General features: G+C 40.5%; 1 protein-coding gene across 1 annotated transcript in view; it reads right to left on the reverse strand.

Moving 5' to 3' along the window:
- Positions 1 to 3,125: 3,125 nt before the first annotated feature.
- elk3 (ETS transcription factor ELK3) overlaps positions 3,126 to 16,290 on the reverse strand; it is a 35,689-nt gene continuing 22,524 nt past the window's right edge. The window contains exons 4-5 of the mRNA XM_061924610.1: positions 10,627 to 10,749; positions 3,126 to 3,673 (exon numbers count right to left, since the gene is read on the reverse strand). Coding sequence (XP_061780594.1) covers positions 3,569 to 3,673; positions 10,627 to 10,749 — 228 coding nt within the window. The 3' untranslated portion in view covers positions 3,126 to 3,568. The remainder of the gene's footprint in view (positions 3,674 to 10,626; positions 10,750 to 16,290) is intronic.

A 16,290-nucleotide genomic window follows, 5' to 3' on the forward strand; every position in this document is an offset into this window, starting at 1 on the left:
AGGTGGGTAAGCGCACCCAAACTTATTCCTTACATTAGGTGCACCGGGTTACAAGACACACTGTCGAGTCTTTTTGGGGGTAGAGGGGGAGGATTTTAGGTGCGACTTATAGTCCGGATAATACGGTAGTTTGTCCCCTGCCTGTGGAGTTGTTTCGCTATTTCGCTTCGATTTTTAAGTTAATCATTTTTAACGGAAAACTGTAGTTTTTACCAAAAACCATACTCATTACGGGAAAACTGTGGTTGGTGGCAGGTATGGCAAAGAGACGGATCAAGATTTTAACACACATTGTAGGTCGGAATGAACGAAGAAAAACAGAAAATATTTATACTTTTAGAGCAAACCTGGGCATTCGGCAGCCCGCGGGCCACATCCGGCCCTGTACGGCCAATCATAAATTACAAAATAAATCTAAAAAAGTATCTGTCGAGTGTGCAATACAACGGTGCTGCTTTTGTTTTGAAAAGTGCTATTTGTATTACTTCCGTGTGGACGTATGCTTGTGCACGATTTTGAGTGAATGTGAACAGCGGCAATCACAAATTACAAAATAAATTTAAAAAACATCTATGTCATGCGTGCAATACAACTGTGCTGCTTTTATTTTGAAAAGTGTTATTTATGGGCGTATGTCCGTGTGAAACCCGTGAGTGAAGGTGCACAGCGACAAGTGACGCACGGTTTACGCCTGAGACACTATAAAGAGAAAAGTTGATGACGAATGGCGTGTTTTCAACAAGACATGGACTGCTAAGTATTTCTTTACAGAAATTAAAGGTAAAGCCGTGTGCTTAATTTGTGGTACACAGGTTGCTGTGTTTAAAGAATATCATTTGAATCGCCACTACACGACGAAGCACGAGGAAAAATACCGGAATCTGTCTGATGAAGTGCGCCCAAAGGAGGCTGATGCGTTGATGGTAAAACTGCAAACCCAACAAGGACTTTTTGCCAAATTTCACACCCCCAGAGATGCAGCCGTCACGACAAGTTTCGTCATTTCTCACAAAATCGCCAGAAAAAGTAAGGCGTTTTCTGACGGAGAGTTTATTAAGGAGTGCTTATTGGACTCTGTTGCGCTGATATGCCCGGAGAAGAGGGGCGCATTTGAGAACGTGTCACTCTCCCGACGCACTGTAACAAGGCGGGTTGAGACCATCGCTGGAAACTCGGAGCTTCAGCTGAAGAACAGAACGGCCGCCTTTGACTGTTTTTCGCCGGCTTTGGGTGAGAGCTGCGATGTACGTGAACACCGCCCAGCTGCTCATCTTCTTACGTGGGATAACTGCAGACTTTCAAATCACGGAGGAGCTGGCAGCCGACAACCACAGGTAATGACTTGTTCACATTGGTAAATGCGTGTTTTTGGACATGTTAGGACTGAAATGGGACAAGCTGGCAGATGGTTGTCCAAATCTGACGGGGGAAAATGTTGGACTTTTAAAGAGGATGCGGGATAAAGTGACAGAAATTGACATTTTTGCATTGTATTATACATCAGGAAGTGTTGTGTAAGACAGTGTTAAAAATAAAACCATCAAAAGCAATCTGCTTTTGTATAAAGTTAGGTTAAATGAAATTATTATTATTATTATTTATCTTACGGTATATCAAAAATAATTTGAGCAAAATTTGATTGAAATATTGTCAGTGTGGCCCTCCAGCAGTGCTCAACCTGCCAACTTTTGAAATCAGAAAAACCTAGTAGCCAGGGTCCAGGGGCTGCAGGGTCCAGGTGCCGCAGGCCCCAGTAGGTCCAGGACAAAGTCAGGTTCACCCCCCGACGCAAAATGATTATTAGCATTCAGACAGGTTAAAATGTTGCTAAAACCATCACTTTTCTATCAGTCACAGTGACTTTTCAAAACAAAAATATTACAGCAAAAATCATATGGGTTGATTGACATGTTTATTCTGTAAGCTAACTTCAATAGTTTGAAATTATTTTGTGAAAAATTGGTGTCATTATTAACTTTCTGTCCAAGCTTGTATAATCTACTGCCTTGTTCAATTGTAAAAAATATTCTGTGCCTAAAATTCACATTTCTATCACAATTATCATACTGTAAACATGGTAAGCTAACTTCATTCAAATTAATAGTCCTGTCAATAGCATGGAATTACAATTCAAATGTAGTTTTTTTGTAAGCCTTTCAAAAGAATTCAAAATATGGAAAATTTATTTAAGCCATCAGACACTTGAAAAGTGGCACATCACATCTCTAATGTAATCATTTTAACTTTTCAACAGAAATAGCACTGCAAAAATATTAAGGACATACTTCTGTATTTTGGTAGTTATGCTGTCAACATTTAACAAGATTTCTTCAACTTGGACTTGAAAGCATAAATAGTATAAACACTTTTAACAGTATAACAGTACTAAACAATTCCAATAGATAACATTGGTGTCATTACCTTTTTGTTTGCTCAATTATTGCCTCCGTAAATAAAACTTCGGCATTTATCACATCCAAAGAATCTGTTTGGGCGACGAAAAACGTTGAAAGTTTTCCACTTGTATCGCTAGCAACGGCATTAGACTTGTGTTTTTTTGTCCCAACGTGGTCTTTTACATCGCTAATTCCTCCGTGTCCGATCGAAAAATCTTGTCTGCACAAGGTGCAATTCGCGTAGTTTTCACCCTTTTTGGAACGGATAATTATTCCTGCATAGGCTTTTGAATATTCTTCACGGAATGACTGCAGTTTTCTTTTCGGTTTAAGACTCGTTTGCGATTTTTTCTCCGGCTGATTCCATGATCGTTCGCTCGTTTGGAAACAATGGCAACTGGTGCCTCGTGCTTGGCAGCGGTGCTATAAATAGCCTCGCGCATGGCATTCGGAATGGCTCGATAGGAAGTTACGGGAAGCAGTGTCGATTGTCATTGTTGTTACGCGATTCCGTGAATAAAACTTTAAAAAAAAAAAAAAAAATTTTAATTAATGAAAAACCGTATTTTTTATCACTGCAACCGTAACCCGGAATAGGTTGATGAAAACCGTACTAATTACGGGAAAACCGGAGTAGTTGGCAGGTATGAGTGCTCAGGTTGCTCGTGCGGCCCCCGGTAAAAATTAATTGCCCACCCCTGTTTTAGAGAGATTTAAAAAAAAGACTGATTTCCTCGTTAAAAATGCATTCAATGCTTTTATTGAAAATGAATGACATTCATCACAATACAAAATTGTACAGAATACATACTGTATACCACGTCCAGTATAAAATAAAACAAAAAAAGAAAGTACTAAAAAAGGGTTTTCATTGAATTGGAAATATTTAGGAGGGGGAGGAAGGGTAGGAGACAGAAGAATAAGGCACAGCCGGTACTATCTGAGAAGCATAGTGCATATGTTACATACCAAAGGTCAGGAAAGTGAAGAAGAAGAAGAAGAAGGTTATGAATGAGCGTCTCGCTGGAGGTCAGCAGCGAGCTGTGCCTCCACAAATATGGCTTTCCACCGAGTGCTTTCCGACCGCTGCAACCCAAGTGCAAAAACTAGACAAAATGAGGTCACCGAGTGTCCCAGGAGGAGCCGTGAGATATGGACCAAGACTTCCTGGATCAGGATTTGTGGGCGCCGGGCAACAGGAGCGAGGAGGAGGAGGAGGGTGTTCCTTCCAGGCTTGGCAGGGGGACAGGCATGTGTCCGTTGATTAGGCTGGGGAACTGCACAGGAAGAGAAAAGGTGGCCCCAGAGTTAGCAACGGGTGGGGGGGCGGAAGCTCTGCGAAAGGCCGCTTTTTCCGGCGAGGAACCGCGAGCATTGTCACCGCTCGCGCTTCCTGTTATTCGTTTTCATTGTGCCTCTCTTCCTGTTCGTCTCTGTCCCCCCCTCGCAAGAAATCCGGTCCGGGGCGTGGCCCAGGCGAAAGCGCGCGACGAGTGAGGAGCCGCGCTCAAAAACCGGTTCACCCTGTTCGGGCCTGTTCGGCTCCCCCGGGCTCAAACAGGAAGTATTCACAGGATTTCCTCTCGCTCTGCTGCTCTGAAACCGGACACCCCATCACCCCCCCACCCCCCGGACCCGCTCGCCGAGTCTGATTAGTCGCACAACAAAAACATCTTTCGTCCACAGTTTGCCGATGATGAATATTCATGTCAGCAAATATCTGCCAAAAGTCGTCCGGTTCAGTGAGAATCTACAAACCCCGTTTCCATATGAGTTGGGAAATTGTGTTAGATGTAAATATAATGATTTCCTTTTCAACCCATATTCAGTTGAATGCACTACAAAGACAACATATTTGATGTTCAAACTCATAAATTTATTTATTTCTTGCAAATAATAATTAACTTGGAATTTCATGGCTGCAACACGTGACAAAGTAGTTGGGAAAGGGCATGTTCACCACTGTGTTACATGCAGAGGTGGGTAGTAACGCGCTACATTTACTCCGTTACATCTACTTGAGTAACTTTTGGGATAAATTGTACTTCTAAGAGTAGTTTTAATGCAACATACTTTTACTTTTACTTAAGTATATTTATAGAGAAGGAACGCTACTTTTACTCCGCTACTTTTATCTACATTCAGCTCGCTACTCGCTACTAATTTTTATCGATCTGTTAATGCACGCTTTGTTTGTTTTGGTCTGTCAGACAGACCTTCAAAGTGCCTGCCTTACTGGTGACGTTTCACTTCGTTCCACCAATCAGATGCAGTCACTGGTGACGTTGGACCAATCAAACAGAGCCAGGTGGTCACATGACCTGACTTAAACAAGTTGAAAAACTTATTGGGGTGTTACCATTTAGTGGTCAATTGTACGGAATGTGTACTATACTGTGCAATCTAATAATAAAAGTTCCAATTAATCAATCAAAAGTGTGAAGGAAAAAAGATACTTTTTTATTTCAACCGTACATCCCGTCAAAAGCCTGTCTTCACAATAAAAGTGCCGCTCCATCGCGCCTGCGCTTTCAAAACAAGAGTCACCGAAAGCCAGCGCAAACAAGCTAGCAAGCTAAGGAGTTTGACGCCAATATATTTCTTGTAAAGTGTATAAAAACGAATATGGAAGCTGGACAAATAAGATGCCAAAAACCCACCACTTTCATATGGTATTAGACAGAAAGGAGGAACTTTTCTTCTCCTCCATTTGAAAACGTGGACGTTATCATCACTACTGTCTGATTACAATCAACGCAAGTCATCAGAATCAGGTAATACACCAACTTATATTCTAGTCTTCATGAAAGAAAGGAATCTATATGTTAAACATGCATGTATATTCATTAAAACACCTTTAACATGTAAACAAAAACAGCAAAATAAATACATATAAATTATATACTGTATATATCAATGTATATGTATGTATGTATGTATATATATATATATATATACAGTATATATATATATATATATATATATATATATATATATATATATATATATATATATATATATATATATATGATATGAGTGTGTATGTTACTCATCAGTTACTCAGTACTTGAGTAGTTTTTTCACAACATACTTTTTACTTTTACTCAAGTAAATATTTGGGTGACTATTCCTTACTTTTACTTGAGTAATAAATCTCTAAAGTAACAGTACTCTTACTTGAGTACAATTTCTGGCTACTCTACCCACCTCTGGTTACATGGCCTTTCCTTTTAACAACACTCTGTAAACGTTTGGGAACTGAGGAGACACATTTTTGAAGCTTCTCAGGTGTCCGGAATCAGCACCTCCAAGTCCCGAGTCCATGGTTCTCGCCCGGAAAAGGGTGGAGTGCCATCTCCGGGTTGGGGAGGAGACCCTGCCCCAAGTGGAGGAGTTCAAGTACCTCGGAGTCTTGTTCACGAGTGAGGGAAGAGTGGATGGTGAGATCGACAGTGCGGCGTCTTCAGTAATGCGGACGCTGTATCGATCCGTTGTGGTGAAGAAGGAGCTGAGCTGGAAGGCAAAGCTCTCAATTTACCGGTCGATCTACGTTCCCATCCTCACCTATGGTCATGAGCTTTGGGTTATGACCGAAAGGACAAGATCACGGGTACAAGCGGCCGAAATGAGTTTCCTCCGCCGGGTGGCGGGGCTCTCCCTTAGAGATAGGGTGAGAAGCTCTGTCATCCGGGGGGAGCTCAAAGTAAAGCCGCTGCTCCTCCACATGGAGAGGAGTGAGATGAGGTGGTTCGGGCATCTGGTCAGGATGCCACGCGAACGCCTCCCTAGGGAGGTGTTTAGGGCACGGGGAAGACCCAGGACACGTTGGGAAGACTATGTCTCCCGGCTGGCCTGGGAACAACTCGGGATAAAAGAGCTGGACGAAGTAGCTGGGGAGAGGAAAGTCTGGACTTCCCTGCTTAGGCTGCTTCCCCCGCGACCCGACTTCGGATAAGCGGAAGAAGATGGATGGATGGATGGAGGTGGAATTATTTCCCATTCTTGCTTGATGTACAGCTTAAGTTGTTCAACAGTCCGGGGATCTCCGTTGTGGTATTTTAGGCTTCATAATGCGCCACACATTTTCAATGGGAGACAGGTCTGGACTACAGGCAGGCCAGTCTAGTACCCGCACTCTTTAACTATGAAGCCACGCTGTTGTAACACGTGGCTTGGCATTGTCTTGCTGAAATAAGCAGGGGCGTCCATGATAAGGTTGCTTGGATGGCAACATATGTTGCTCCAAAACCTGTATGTACCTTTCAGCATTAATGGTGCCTCCACAGATGTGTAAGTTACCCATGCCTTGGGCACTAATACACCCCCATACCATCACAGATGCTGGCTTTTTAACTTTGCGCCTATAACAATCCGGATGGTTCTTTTCCTCTTGACACGACGTCCACAGTTTCCAAAAACAATTTGAAATGTGGACTCGTCAGACCACAGAACACTTTTCCACTTTGTATCAGTCCATCTTAGATGAGCTCAGGCCCAGCGAAGCCGACGGCGTTTCTGGGTGTTGTTGATAAACGGTTTTCGCCTTGCATAGGAGAGTTTTAACTTGCACTTACAGATGGGGGCGGCATGGCGTAGTGGGTAGAGCAACCGTGCCAGAAACCTGAGGGTTGCAGGTTCGCTCCCCGCCTCTTACCATCCAAAAATCGCTGCCGTTGTGTCCTTGGGCGGGACACTTCACCCTTTGCCCCCGGTGTCACTCACATCGGTGAATTGAATGATGAATGATAGGTGGTGGTCGGATGGGCCGTTGGCGCAAATTGCAAACCACGCTTCCGTCAAGTCTACCCCAGGGCAGCTGTGGCTATGAAAGTAGCTTACCACCACCAGGTGTGAATGATTGATGTGTTCTACATGTAAAGCGACTTTGGGTACTTAGAAAAGCGCTATATAAATCCCAGTTATTATTATTATTAGATGTAGCGACCAACTGTAGTTACTGACAGTGGGTTCCTGAGCCCATGTGGTGATATCCTTTACACACGGATGTCGCTTGTTGATGCAGTACAGCCTGAGGGATCGAAGCTGCTTACGTGCAGTGATTTCTCCAGATTCTCTGAACCCTTTGATGATTTTACGGACCGTAGATGGTGAAATCCCTAAATTCCTTGCAATAGCTGGTTGAGAAAGGTTTTTCTTAAACTGTTCAACAATTTGCTCACGCATTTGTTGACAAAGTGGTGACCCTCGCCCCATCCTTGTTTGTGAATGACTGAGCATTTCATGGAATCTACTTTTATACCCAATCATGGCACCCACCTGTTCCCAATTTGCCTGTTCACCAGTGTTTGATGAGCATTCCTCAACTTTATCAGTCTTTTTTGCCACATTTCCCAACTTCTTTGTCACGTGTTGCTGGCATCAAATTCTAAAGTTAATGATTATTTGCAACAAAAAAAAAGTTTATGAGTTTGAACATCAAATATGTTGTCTTTGTAGCATATTCAACTGAATATGGGTTGAAAATGATTTGCAAATCATTGTATTCCGTTTATATTTACATCTAACACAATTTCCCAACTCATATAGAAACGGGGTTTGTAAGTACTCAGTGTGTGTGCGCTGTCGAACATGCTTGTAAAACCAGCAATGACACGACGTGGCGACGGGGCTAAGCCTTCTGGGTAACGTAGTATACAAACACTGACTTTATACTTGACATGTATCTAATAAATGAAGAACATATTTTCATGTGCAATGCTGACCTAGCAAAGAGGCAGCTTTTACATGTTAGAGATGTTGACGTGTGATGACACTCTCTCATGGTCCCAACAACAATTACCACTATAGGTCGTTCTCGACAGTTCACAGATGTTTTTAACGTGCGGGGGTAAATATGTTCTTCAATTTTTGTGGATATCCTGTCATTTTTGAGTAACAGTAAAAACGTTGATACATTCATAAAATCTTCGTTTGACTCAAAAGTTAGCCTCAAAACGTCGCAACTTGTGCTGAGATGTTTTTTTTTATTTTTTTTTGCTGATCAAATTAAAAAGACTAAAACTTTATTAAATGTTTTGGTGATCAACCAGACTCGATGTCACAGAAGTATGGAACCAGGGACAAGGAAATGTGTGATGATAGCCATAGAAAAGGACATGTGACCTAAGTACAAGCCCCAAAACCAGTGAAGTTGTCACGTTGTGTAAATGATAAATAAAAACAATGATGACAACTTATATTTATTTGAATAGACTGCAAAGACAAGATATTTAATGTTCGAACTAGTAAACTTTGTTATTTTTTGCCAATATTAGCTCATTTGAAATGTAATGCCTGCAACATGTTTCAAAAAAGCTGGCACAAGTGGCAAAAAAGACTGAGAAAGTTGAGGAATGCTCATCAAACACTTATTTGGAACATCCCACAGGTGAACAGGCTAATTGGGAACAGGTGGGTGCCATGATTGGGTATTAAAGCAGATTCCATGAAATGCTCAGTCATTCACAAACAAGGACGGGGCGAGGGTCACCACTTTGTCAACAAATGCGTGAGAAAATTGTTGAACAGTTTAAGAACAACATTTCTCAACCAGCTATTGCAAGGAATTTAGGGATTTCACCATCTACGGTCCGTAATATCATCAAAAGATTCAGAGAATCTGGAGAAATCCCTGCACGTAAGCGATGATATTACGGACCTTCCATCCCTCAGGCGGTACTGCATCAAAAGGGGTCATCAGTGTGTAAAGGATATCACCACATGGGCTCAGGAGCACTTTAGAAAACCACTGTCACTAACCACCATTCGTCGCTACATCTGTAAGTGCAAGTTAACACTCTACTATGCAAAGCCAAAGCCATTTATCAACAACACCCAGAAACGCCGCCCAAGCTCATCTAAGATGGACTGATGCAAAGTGGGAAAGTGTTCTGTGGTCTGACGAGTCCACGTTTGGAAACTGTGGACGTCATGTGTGCCGGAACAAAGAGGAAAAGAACCATCCAGGATTGTTATAGGCGCAAAGTGTAAAAGCCAGCATGTGTGATGGTATGGGGGTGTATTAGTGCCCAAGACATGGGTAACTTACACATCTGTGAAGGCACCATTAATGCTGAAAGGTACATACAGGTTTTGGAGCAACATATGGGACGGCGTGGCGCAGTGGAAGAGTGGCCGTGCGCGACCCGAGGGTCCCTGGTTCAATCCCCACCTAGTACCAACCTCGTCATGTCCGTTGTGTCCTGAGCAAGACACTTCACCCTTGCTCCTGATGGCTGCTGGTTAGCGCCTTGCATGGCAGCTCCCTCCATCAGTGTGTGAATGTGTGTGTGAATGGGTAAATGTGGAAGTAGTGTCAAAGCGCTTCGAGTACCTTGAAGGTAGAAAAGCGCTATACAAGTATAACCCATTTATCATTTATATGTTGCCATCCAAGCAACGTTAGCATGGACGCCCCTGCTTATTTCAGCAAGACGATGCCAAGCCACGTGTTACAACAGTGTGGCTTCATAGTAAAAGAGTGCGGGTACTAAACTGGCCCGCCTGCAGTCCAGACCTGTCTCCCATTGAAAATGTGTGGCGCATTATGAAGCCTAACGGAGACCCTCAGACTGTTGATCAACTTAAGCTGTACATCAAGCAAGAATGGGAAAGAATTCCACCTGAGAAGCTTAAAAAATGTGTCTCCTCAGTTCCCAAACGTTTACTGAGTGTTGTTAAAAGGAAAGGCCATGTAACACAGTGGTAAAAATGCCCCTGTGACAACTTTTTTGCCATGTGTTGCTGCCATTAAATTCTAAGTTAATGATTATTTGCACCAAAAAAATGGGAACATAAAATATCTTGTCTTTGCAGTCTACTCAATTGAATATAAGTTGAAAAGGATTTGCAAATTGTTTTTATTTACCATTTACACAACGTGACAAATTCACTGGTTTTGGGTTTTTGTACATGAGAAGCTATTTTTACACAGTTATGAGCGTTTTTAAATGACACTTAACTTGACCCTGGAACAGATCGATGATATTTCAAGGGAAGAATTGTTTCGAGAGCCAAACAAAATGGAGGATTTTCCAACCTTAGAAGTTCCTCTGTTGGTTTTATCATCAGGGCCCCGCCCACCTCCGGCAGACGCCCAACTCACTTCCTGCTTTGGCTTTTCAAAATACGAGTCAACAACGCCTGTTTGTTTTTCTTTTTTTTTCGTCTTCTGTGGCCTATTTTTTGTGTTTGCTTCTACCAAGTGCGTGCGTGCGTGCGCGGGTCTCACCTGGAACAAGGACCCGTGGCCCTGCAGCCGGGCCGGACTGAGCGGGGCCACGGGGCTGAGGCTGCTCCAGAAGTGGATGCCAGACAAGAGTGGACTGTGGGCCAGCAGCAGACCGGAGGGAGTCTGCAAAAAAAAAAAAGGAGGAGGAGGCGTCAAAAAGTGTGCGGAGAAGAGCTCCGAGGGCTTTTTGGGTAATGTGAAACATGCTGAAATGCAAAATGGACCCGCTTTTTTTTTTTTGGCGTTTGGAAAAACAAACTGGCGGCGCAGGAAGGAAGTCTGCGGTTTCTCCTCTGGAATACAGGGGTGACGTCGAAAGGGGTTGGGGGGGGTGGGTTGTTGTTGATGGGGTGGTGAGGAAGAGGGAGGGGGGGGGGGGGGGGGGGGCTAACATATGAAATCAATTTCTCTTTCTCTCCGGGTCTCCCTTCCCAACGTCCCCCCCACCCCGTGTCACCTCAAGAGAAGCCAGCCAGTGTTGCTCCCATTATTAATGGGATTATTGCAGCATGTGGCATCACTTAAGGGCCTCTTCCCGCCTCTCGCCGCCAGACATTTTCTGTGCAATGTGCGCGTAAACGTTTTGTTTTCATACCCCCGTCTCGTCGTCGTGATTTTATTTTAATTTTCCCCCCCCCAGATATGGGCCGACAAATATTTGACGAGTCATTAACGGTGCTGAAATGTTGTTGAGGTCCACAAAGGCATCACGAGGTGCCACCAGGTATTTATCAAAAAAAAAAAAAAAAAAAAGGTCCATCCTTCAACATGTTTATTAGTGCGGTTATATGCATTGCATCATACTGACAGTTGCTTTTTTTTTTTTTTTTTTTTTTTTTATGTTTATTATGTTTTTTTATGTTTATTTTATTATTTATTATTTTATGTTTATGTTTTTTATGTTTATTATTTATGTTTTTTTTATGTTTATTAGTGCGGTTATATGCATTGCATCATACCGACAGTTGCTTTTTTTTTTCTTTTTTTTTTTTTGGGTACAAGCTTTTAGAAACAAGCGTTTTGTACGCCGCTAAAAATAACTAATAATTTGCAAAAAAAAAAAAAAAAAGCGGAAGCGGAAGCGCCACATGTAGTGCGTCACGTTGTGTTTTTTAACGCCATACTGGGCATTTTGGGGGGCGGGGTTATCTAAAAGGGCGGAGCCAGACATGTTGGGGAGTGAATTCATCTGCAGGATACAAGACCGTGTTTGTATTTATTCATGTGTACTTTTATTGCATCTTTGGCTTAAATATTAAATGGGGGAAAAAATGACTAAAAATGTATGAATGAAAAGTGGCTCATTTTGAATATATATACAAAAAATTCCTTTTTGACATTTTTTTCTTTTTGTCCCACTTCAAATCGCTGCATTGAACGCATCATTCGGAACAGACATGATGCCAAATGACAACAAAAAAGAAAGATGAGGGTTGTCTGCATTTACTTCCCATCTTGGCCACTATTATTAACTAAGAGGAGAATGAGGGCAGTGAGAAAACAAAATAATTTTTAATATATATATATATATATATATATATACACAAAATTCCGTTTTTACGTTTTTTTCTTTTTCTCCCACTTCAAATCGCTGCATTGAACGCATCATTCGGAACAGACATGATGCCAAACGACAACAATAAATAAAGATGAGGGTTGTCTGCATTTACTTCCCATCTTGGCCATTATTATTAACTCAGAGGAGAATGAGGGAGGTGAGAAAACAAAATCATTTTGAATATATTTACACAACATTCTTATTTGACGTTTTTTTCTTTTTCTCCCACTTCAAATCGCTGCATTGAACGCATCATTCGGAACAGACATGATGCCAAATGACAACAATAAAGAAAGATGAGGGTTGTCTGCATTTACTTCCCATCTTGGCCACTATTATTATTAACTAAGAGGAGAATGAGGCCAGTGAGAAAACAAAATATTTTTTGATGTATATATATATACACAAAATTCCGTTTTGACGTTTTTTTCTATTTCTCCCACTTCAAATTGCTGCATTGAACGCATCATTCGGAACAGACATGATGCCAAACGACAACAAAAAAGAAAGATGAGGGTTGTCTGCATTTACTTCCCATCTTGGCTACTATTATTAACTAAGAGGAGAATGAGGGCAGTGAGAAAACTAAATAATTTTGAATATATTTACACAAAATTCCTTTTTGACTTTTAGCGGGTTTTTTCATTTTATCCCACTTTAAATCGCTACATTGAACGCATCACTCGAAAGACATGCTGTCAAAGGACAACAATAAAGAAAGATGAGGGTTGTCTGCATTTACTTCCCATCTTGGCCACTATCATTAACTAAGAGGAGAATGAGGGCAGTGAGAAAACTAAATCATTTTGAATATATTTACACAAAATTCCTTTTTGATTTTTTGGCGTTTTTTTATTTTTCTCCCACTTCAGATTTATGCATTGAACGCATCATTCGGACTGCTCCATGATGTCATAGGACAACAATAAAGAAAGATGAGGGTTGTCTGCATTTACTTCCCATCTTGGCCACTATTATTAACTAAGAGGAGAATGAGGGCAGTGAGAAAACTAAATCATTTTGAATATATTTACACAACATTCTTATTTGACGTTTTTTTCTTTTTGTCCCACTTCAAATCGCTGCATTGAACGCATCATTCGGAACAGACATGATGCCAAACGACAACAATAAAGAAAGATGAGGGTTGTCTGCATTTACTTCCCATCTTGGCTACTATTATTAACTAAGAGGAGAATGAGGGCAGTGAGAAAATTAAATACTTTTGAATATATTTACACAAAATTCCTTTTTGATATTTTGGCATTTTTTTATTTTTCTCCCACTTCAAATTTATGCATTGAACGCATCATTCGGACTGCTCCATGCTGTCAAACGACAACAATAAAGAAAGATGAGGGTTGTCTGCATTTACTTCCCATCTTGGCCACTATTATTAACTAAGAGGAGAATGAGGGAGGTGAGAAAACAAAATAATTTTGAATATATTTACACAACATTCTTATTTGACGTTTTTTTCTTTTTCTACCACTTCAAATCGCTGCATTGAACGCATCATTCGGAACAGACATGATGTCAAAGGACAACAATAAAGAAAGATGAGGGTTGTCTGCATTTACTTCCCATCTTGGCCACTATTATTAACTAAGAGGAGAATGAGGGCAGTGATGACACAAAATATTTTAGAATATAATTACACAAAATTCCTTTTTGGCGTTTTTTTCTTTTTCTCCCACTTCAAATCGCTGCATTGAACGCATCATGTGGAACAGACATGATGTCAAACGACAACAATAAAGAAAGATGAGGGTTGTCTGCATTTACTTCCCATCTTTGCCATTATTATTAACTAAGAGGAGAATGAGGGCAGTGAGAAAACTAAATCATTTTGAATATATTTACACAAAATTCCTTCTTTGACTTTTAGCCGTTTTTTCTTTTTATCCCACTTTAAATTGCTGCATTGAATGCATCATTCGGAACAAACATGATGTCATAGGACAACAATAAAGAAAGATGAGGGTTGTCTGCATTTACTTCCCATCTTGGCCACTATTATTAACTAAGAAGAGAATGAGGGCAGTGAGAAAACATAATAATTTTGAATATATTTACACAAAATTCCTTTTTGACGTTTTTTTCTTTTTCTCCCACTTCAAATTGCTGCATTGAACGCATCATTTGGAACAAACGTGATGTTAAATGACAACAATAAAGAAAGATGAGGGTTGTCTGCATTTACTTCCCATCTTGGCCACTATTATTAAGTAAGAAGAGAATGAGGGCAGTGAGAAAACCAAATCATTTTGAATATATATACACAAAATTCCGTTTTGGCGTTTTTTTCTTTTTCTCCCACTTCAAATTGCTGCATTGAACGCATCATTTGGAACAAACGTGATGTCAAATGACAACAATAAAGAAAGATGAGGGTTGTCTGCATTTACTTCCCATCTTGGCCACTATTATTAAGTAAGAAGAGAATGAGGGCAGTGAGAAAACCAAATCATTTTGAATATATATACACAAAATTCCGTTTTGGCGTTTTTTTCTTTTCCTCCTACTTCAAATCGCTGCATTGAACGCATCATTTGGAACAGACATGATGTCAAAGGACAACAATAAAGAAAGATGAGGGTTGTCTGCATTTACTTCCCATCTTGGCCACTATTATTAACTAAGAGGAGAATGAGGACAGTGAGAAAACAAAATAATTTTCTATATATTTACACAAAATTCCTTTTTTGAGGGTTATCTGCATTTACCTCCCATCTTGGCCACTATCATTAACTAAGAGGAGAATGAGGGCAGTGAGAAAACAAAATAAGTTTGAATATTTATTTTTGACGTTTTTTCTTTTTCTCCCACTGCAAATTGATGCATTGAACGCATCATTCGGAACAGACATGATGTCAAACGACAACAATAAAGAAAGATGAGGGTTGTCTGCATTTACTTCGCATCTTGGCCACTATTATTAACTCAGAGGAGAATGAGGGCAGTGAGAAAACAAAATAATTTTGAATATATTTACACAACATTTTTATTTAAATAATAAATGATAAATGGGTTGTACTTGTATAGCGCTTTTCTACCTTCAAGGTACTCAAAGCGCTTTGACACTACTTCCACATTTACCCATTCACACACACATTCACACACTGATGGAGGGAGCTGCCATGCAAATTTGACGTTTTTTTCTTTTTGTCCCACTTCAAATCGCTGCATTGAACGCATCATTCGGAACAGACATGCTGTCAAAGGACAACAATAAAGAAAGATGAGGGTTGTCTGCATTTACTTCCCATCTTGGCCACTATTATTTACTAAGAGGAGAATGAGGGCAGTGAGAAAACTAAATAATTTTGAATATATTTACACAAAATTCCTTTTTGACGTTTTTTTATTTTTCTCCCACTTCAAATTTATGCATTGAACGCATCATTCAGACTGCTCCATGCTGTCAGACAACAATAAAGAAAGATGAGGGTTGTCTGCATTTACTTCCCATCTTGGCCACTATTATTAACTAAGAGGAGAATGAGGGCAGTGAGAAAACTAAATAATTTTGAATATATTTACAAAACATTCCTTTTTGACGTTTTTTTCTTTTTCTCCCACTTCAAATCTCTGCATTGAACGCATCATTCGGAATGCTCCATGATGTCAAATGACAACAATAAAGAAAGATGAGGGTTGTCTGCATTTACTTCCCATCTTGGCCATTATTGTTAACTAAGAGGAGAATAAGGGCAGTGATGACACAAAATATTTTAGAATATAATTACACAAAATTCCTTTTTGGACATTTAGCCGTTTTTTCTTTTTATCCCACTTTAAATTGCTGCATTGAACGCATCACTCGGAACAGACATGATGCCAAATGACAACAATAAAGAAAGATGAGGGTTGTCTGCATTTACTTCCCATCTTGGCCACTAATAATAACTAAGAGGAGAATAAGGGCAGTGAAATAATAAAAATTATTTTGAATATAATTACACAAAATTCCTTTTTGGCGTTTGTTTCTTTTTCTCCCACTTCAAATCGCTGCATTGAACGCATCATTCGGAACAGACATGATGTCAAAGGACAACAATAAAGAAAGATGAGGGTTGTCTGCATTTACTTCCCATCTTGGCCAC

Source organism: Nerophis lumbriciformis, linkage group LG29 (assembly GCF_033978685.3).
Source record: "Nerophis lumbriciformis linkage group LG29, RoL_Nlum_v2.1, whole genome shotgun sequence".
Lineage (NCBI taxonomy): Eukaryota > Metazoa > Chordata > Actinopteri > Syngnathiformes > Syngnathidae > Nerophis > Nerophis lumbriciformis.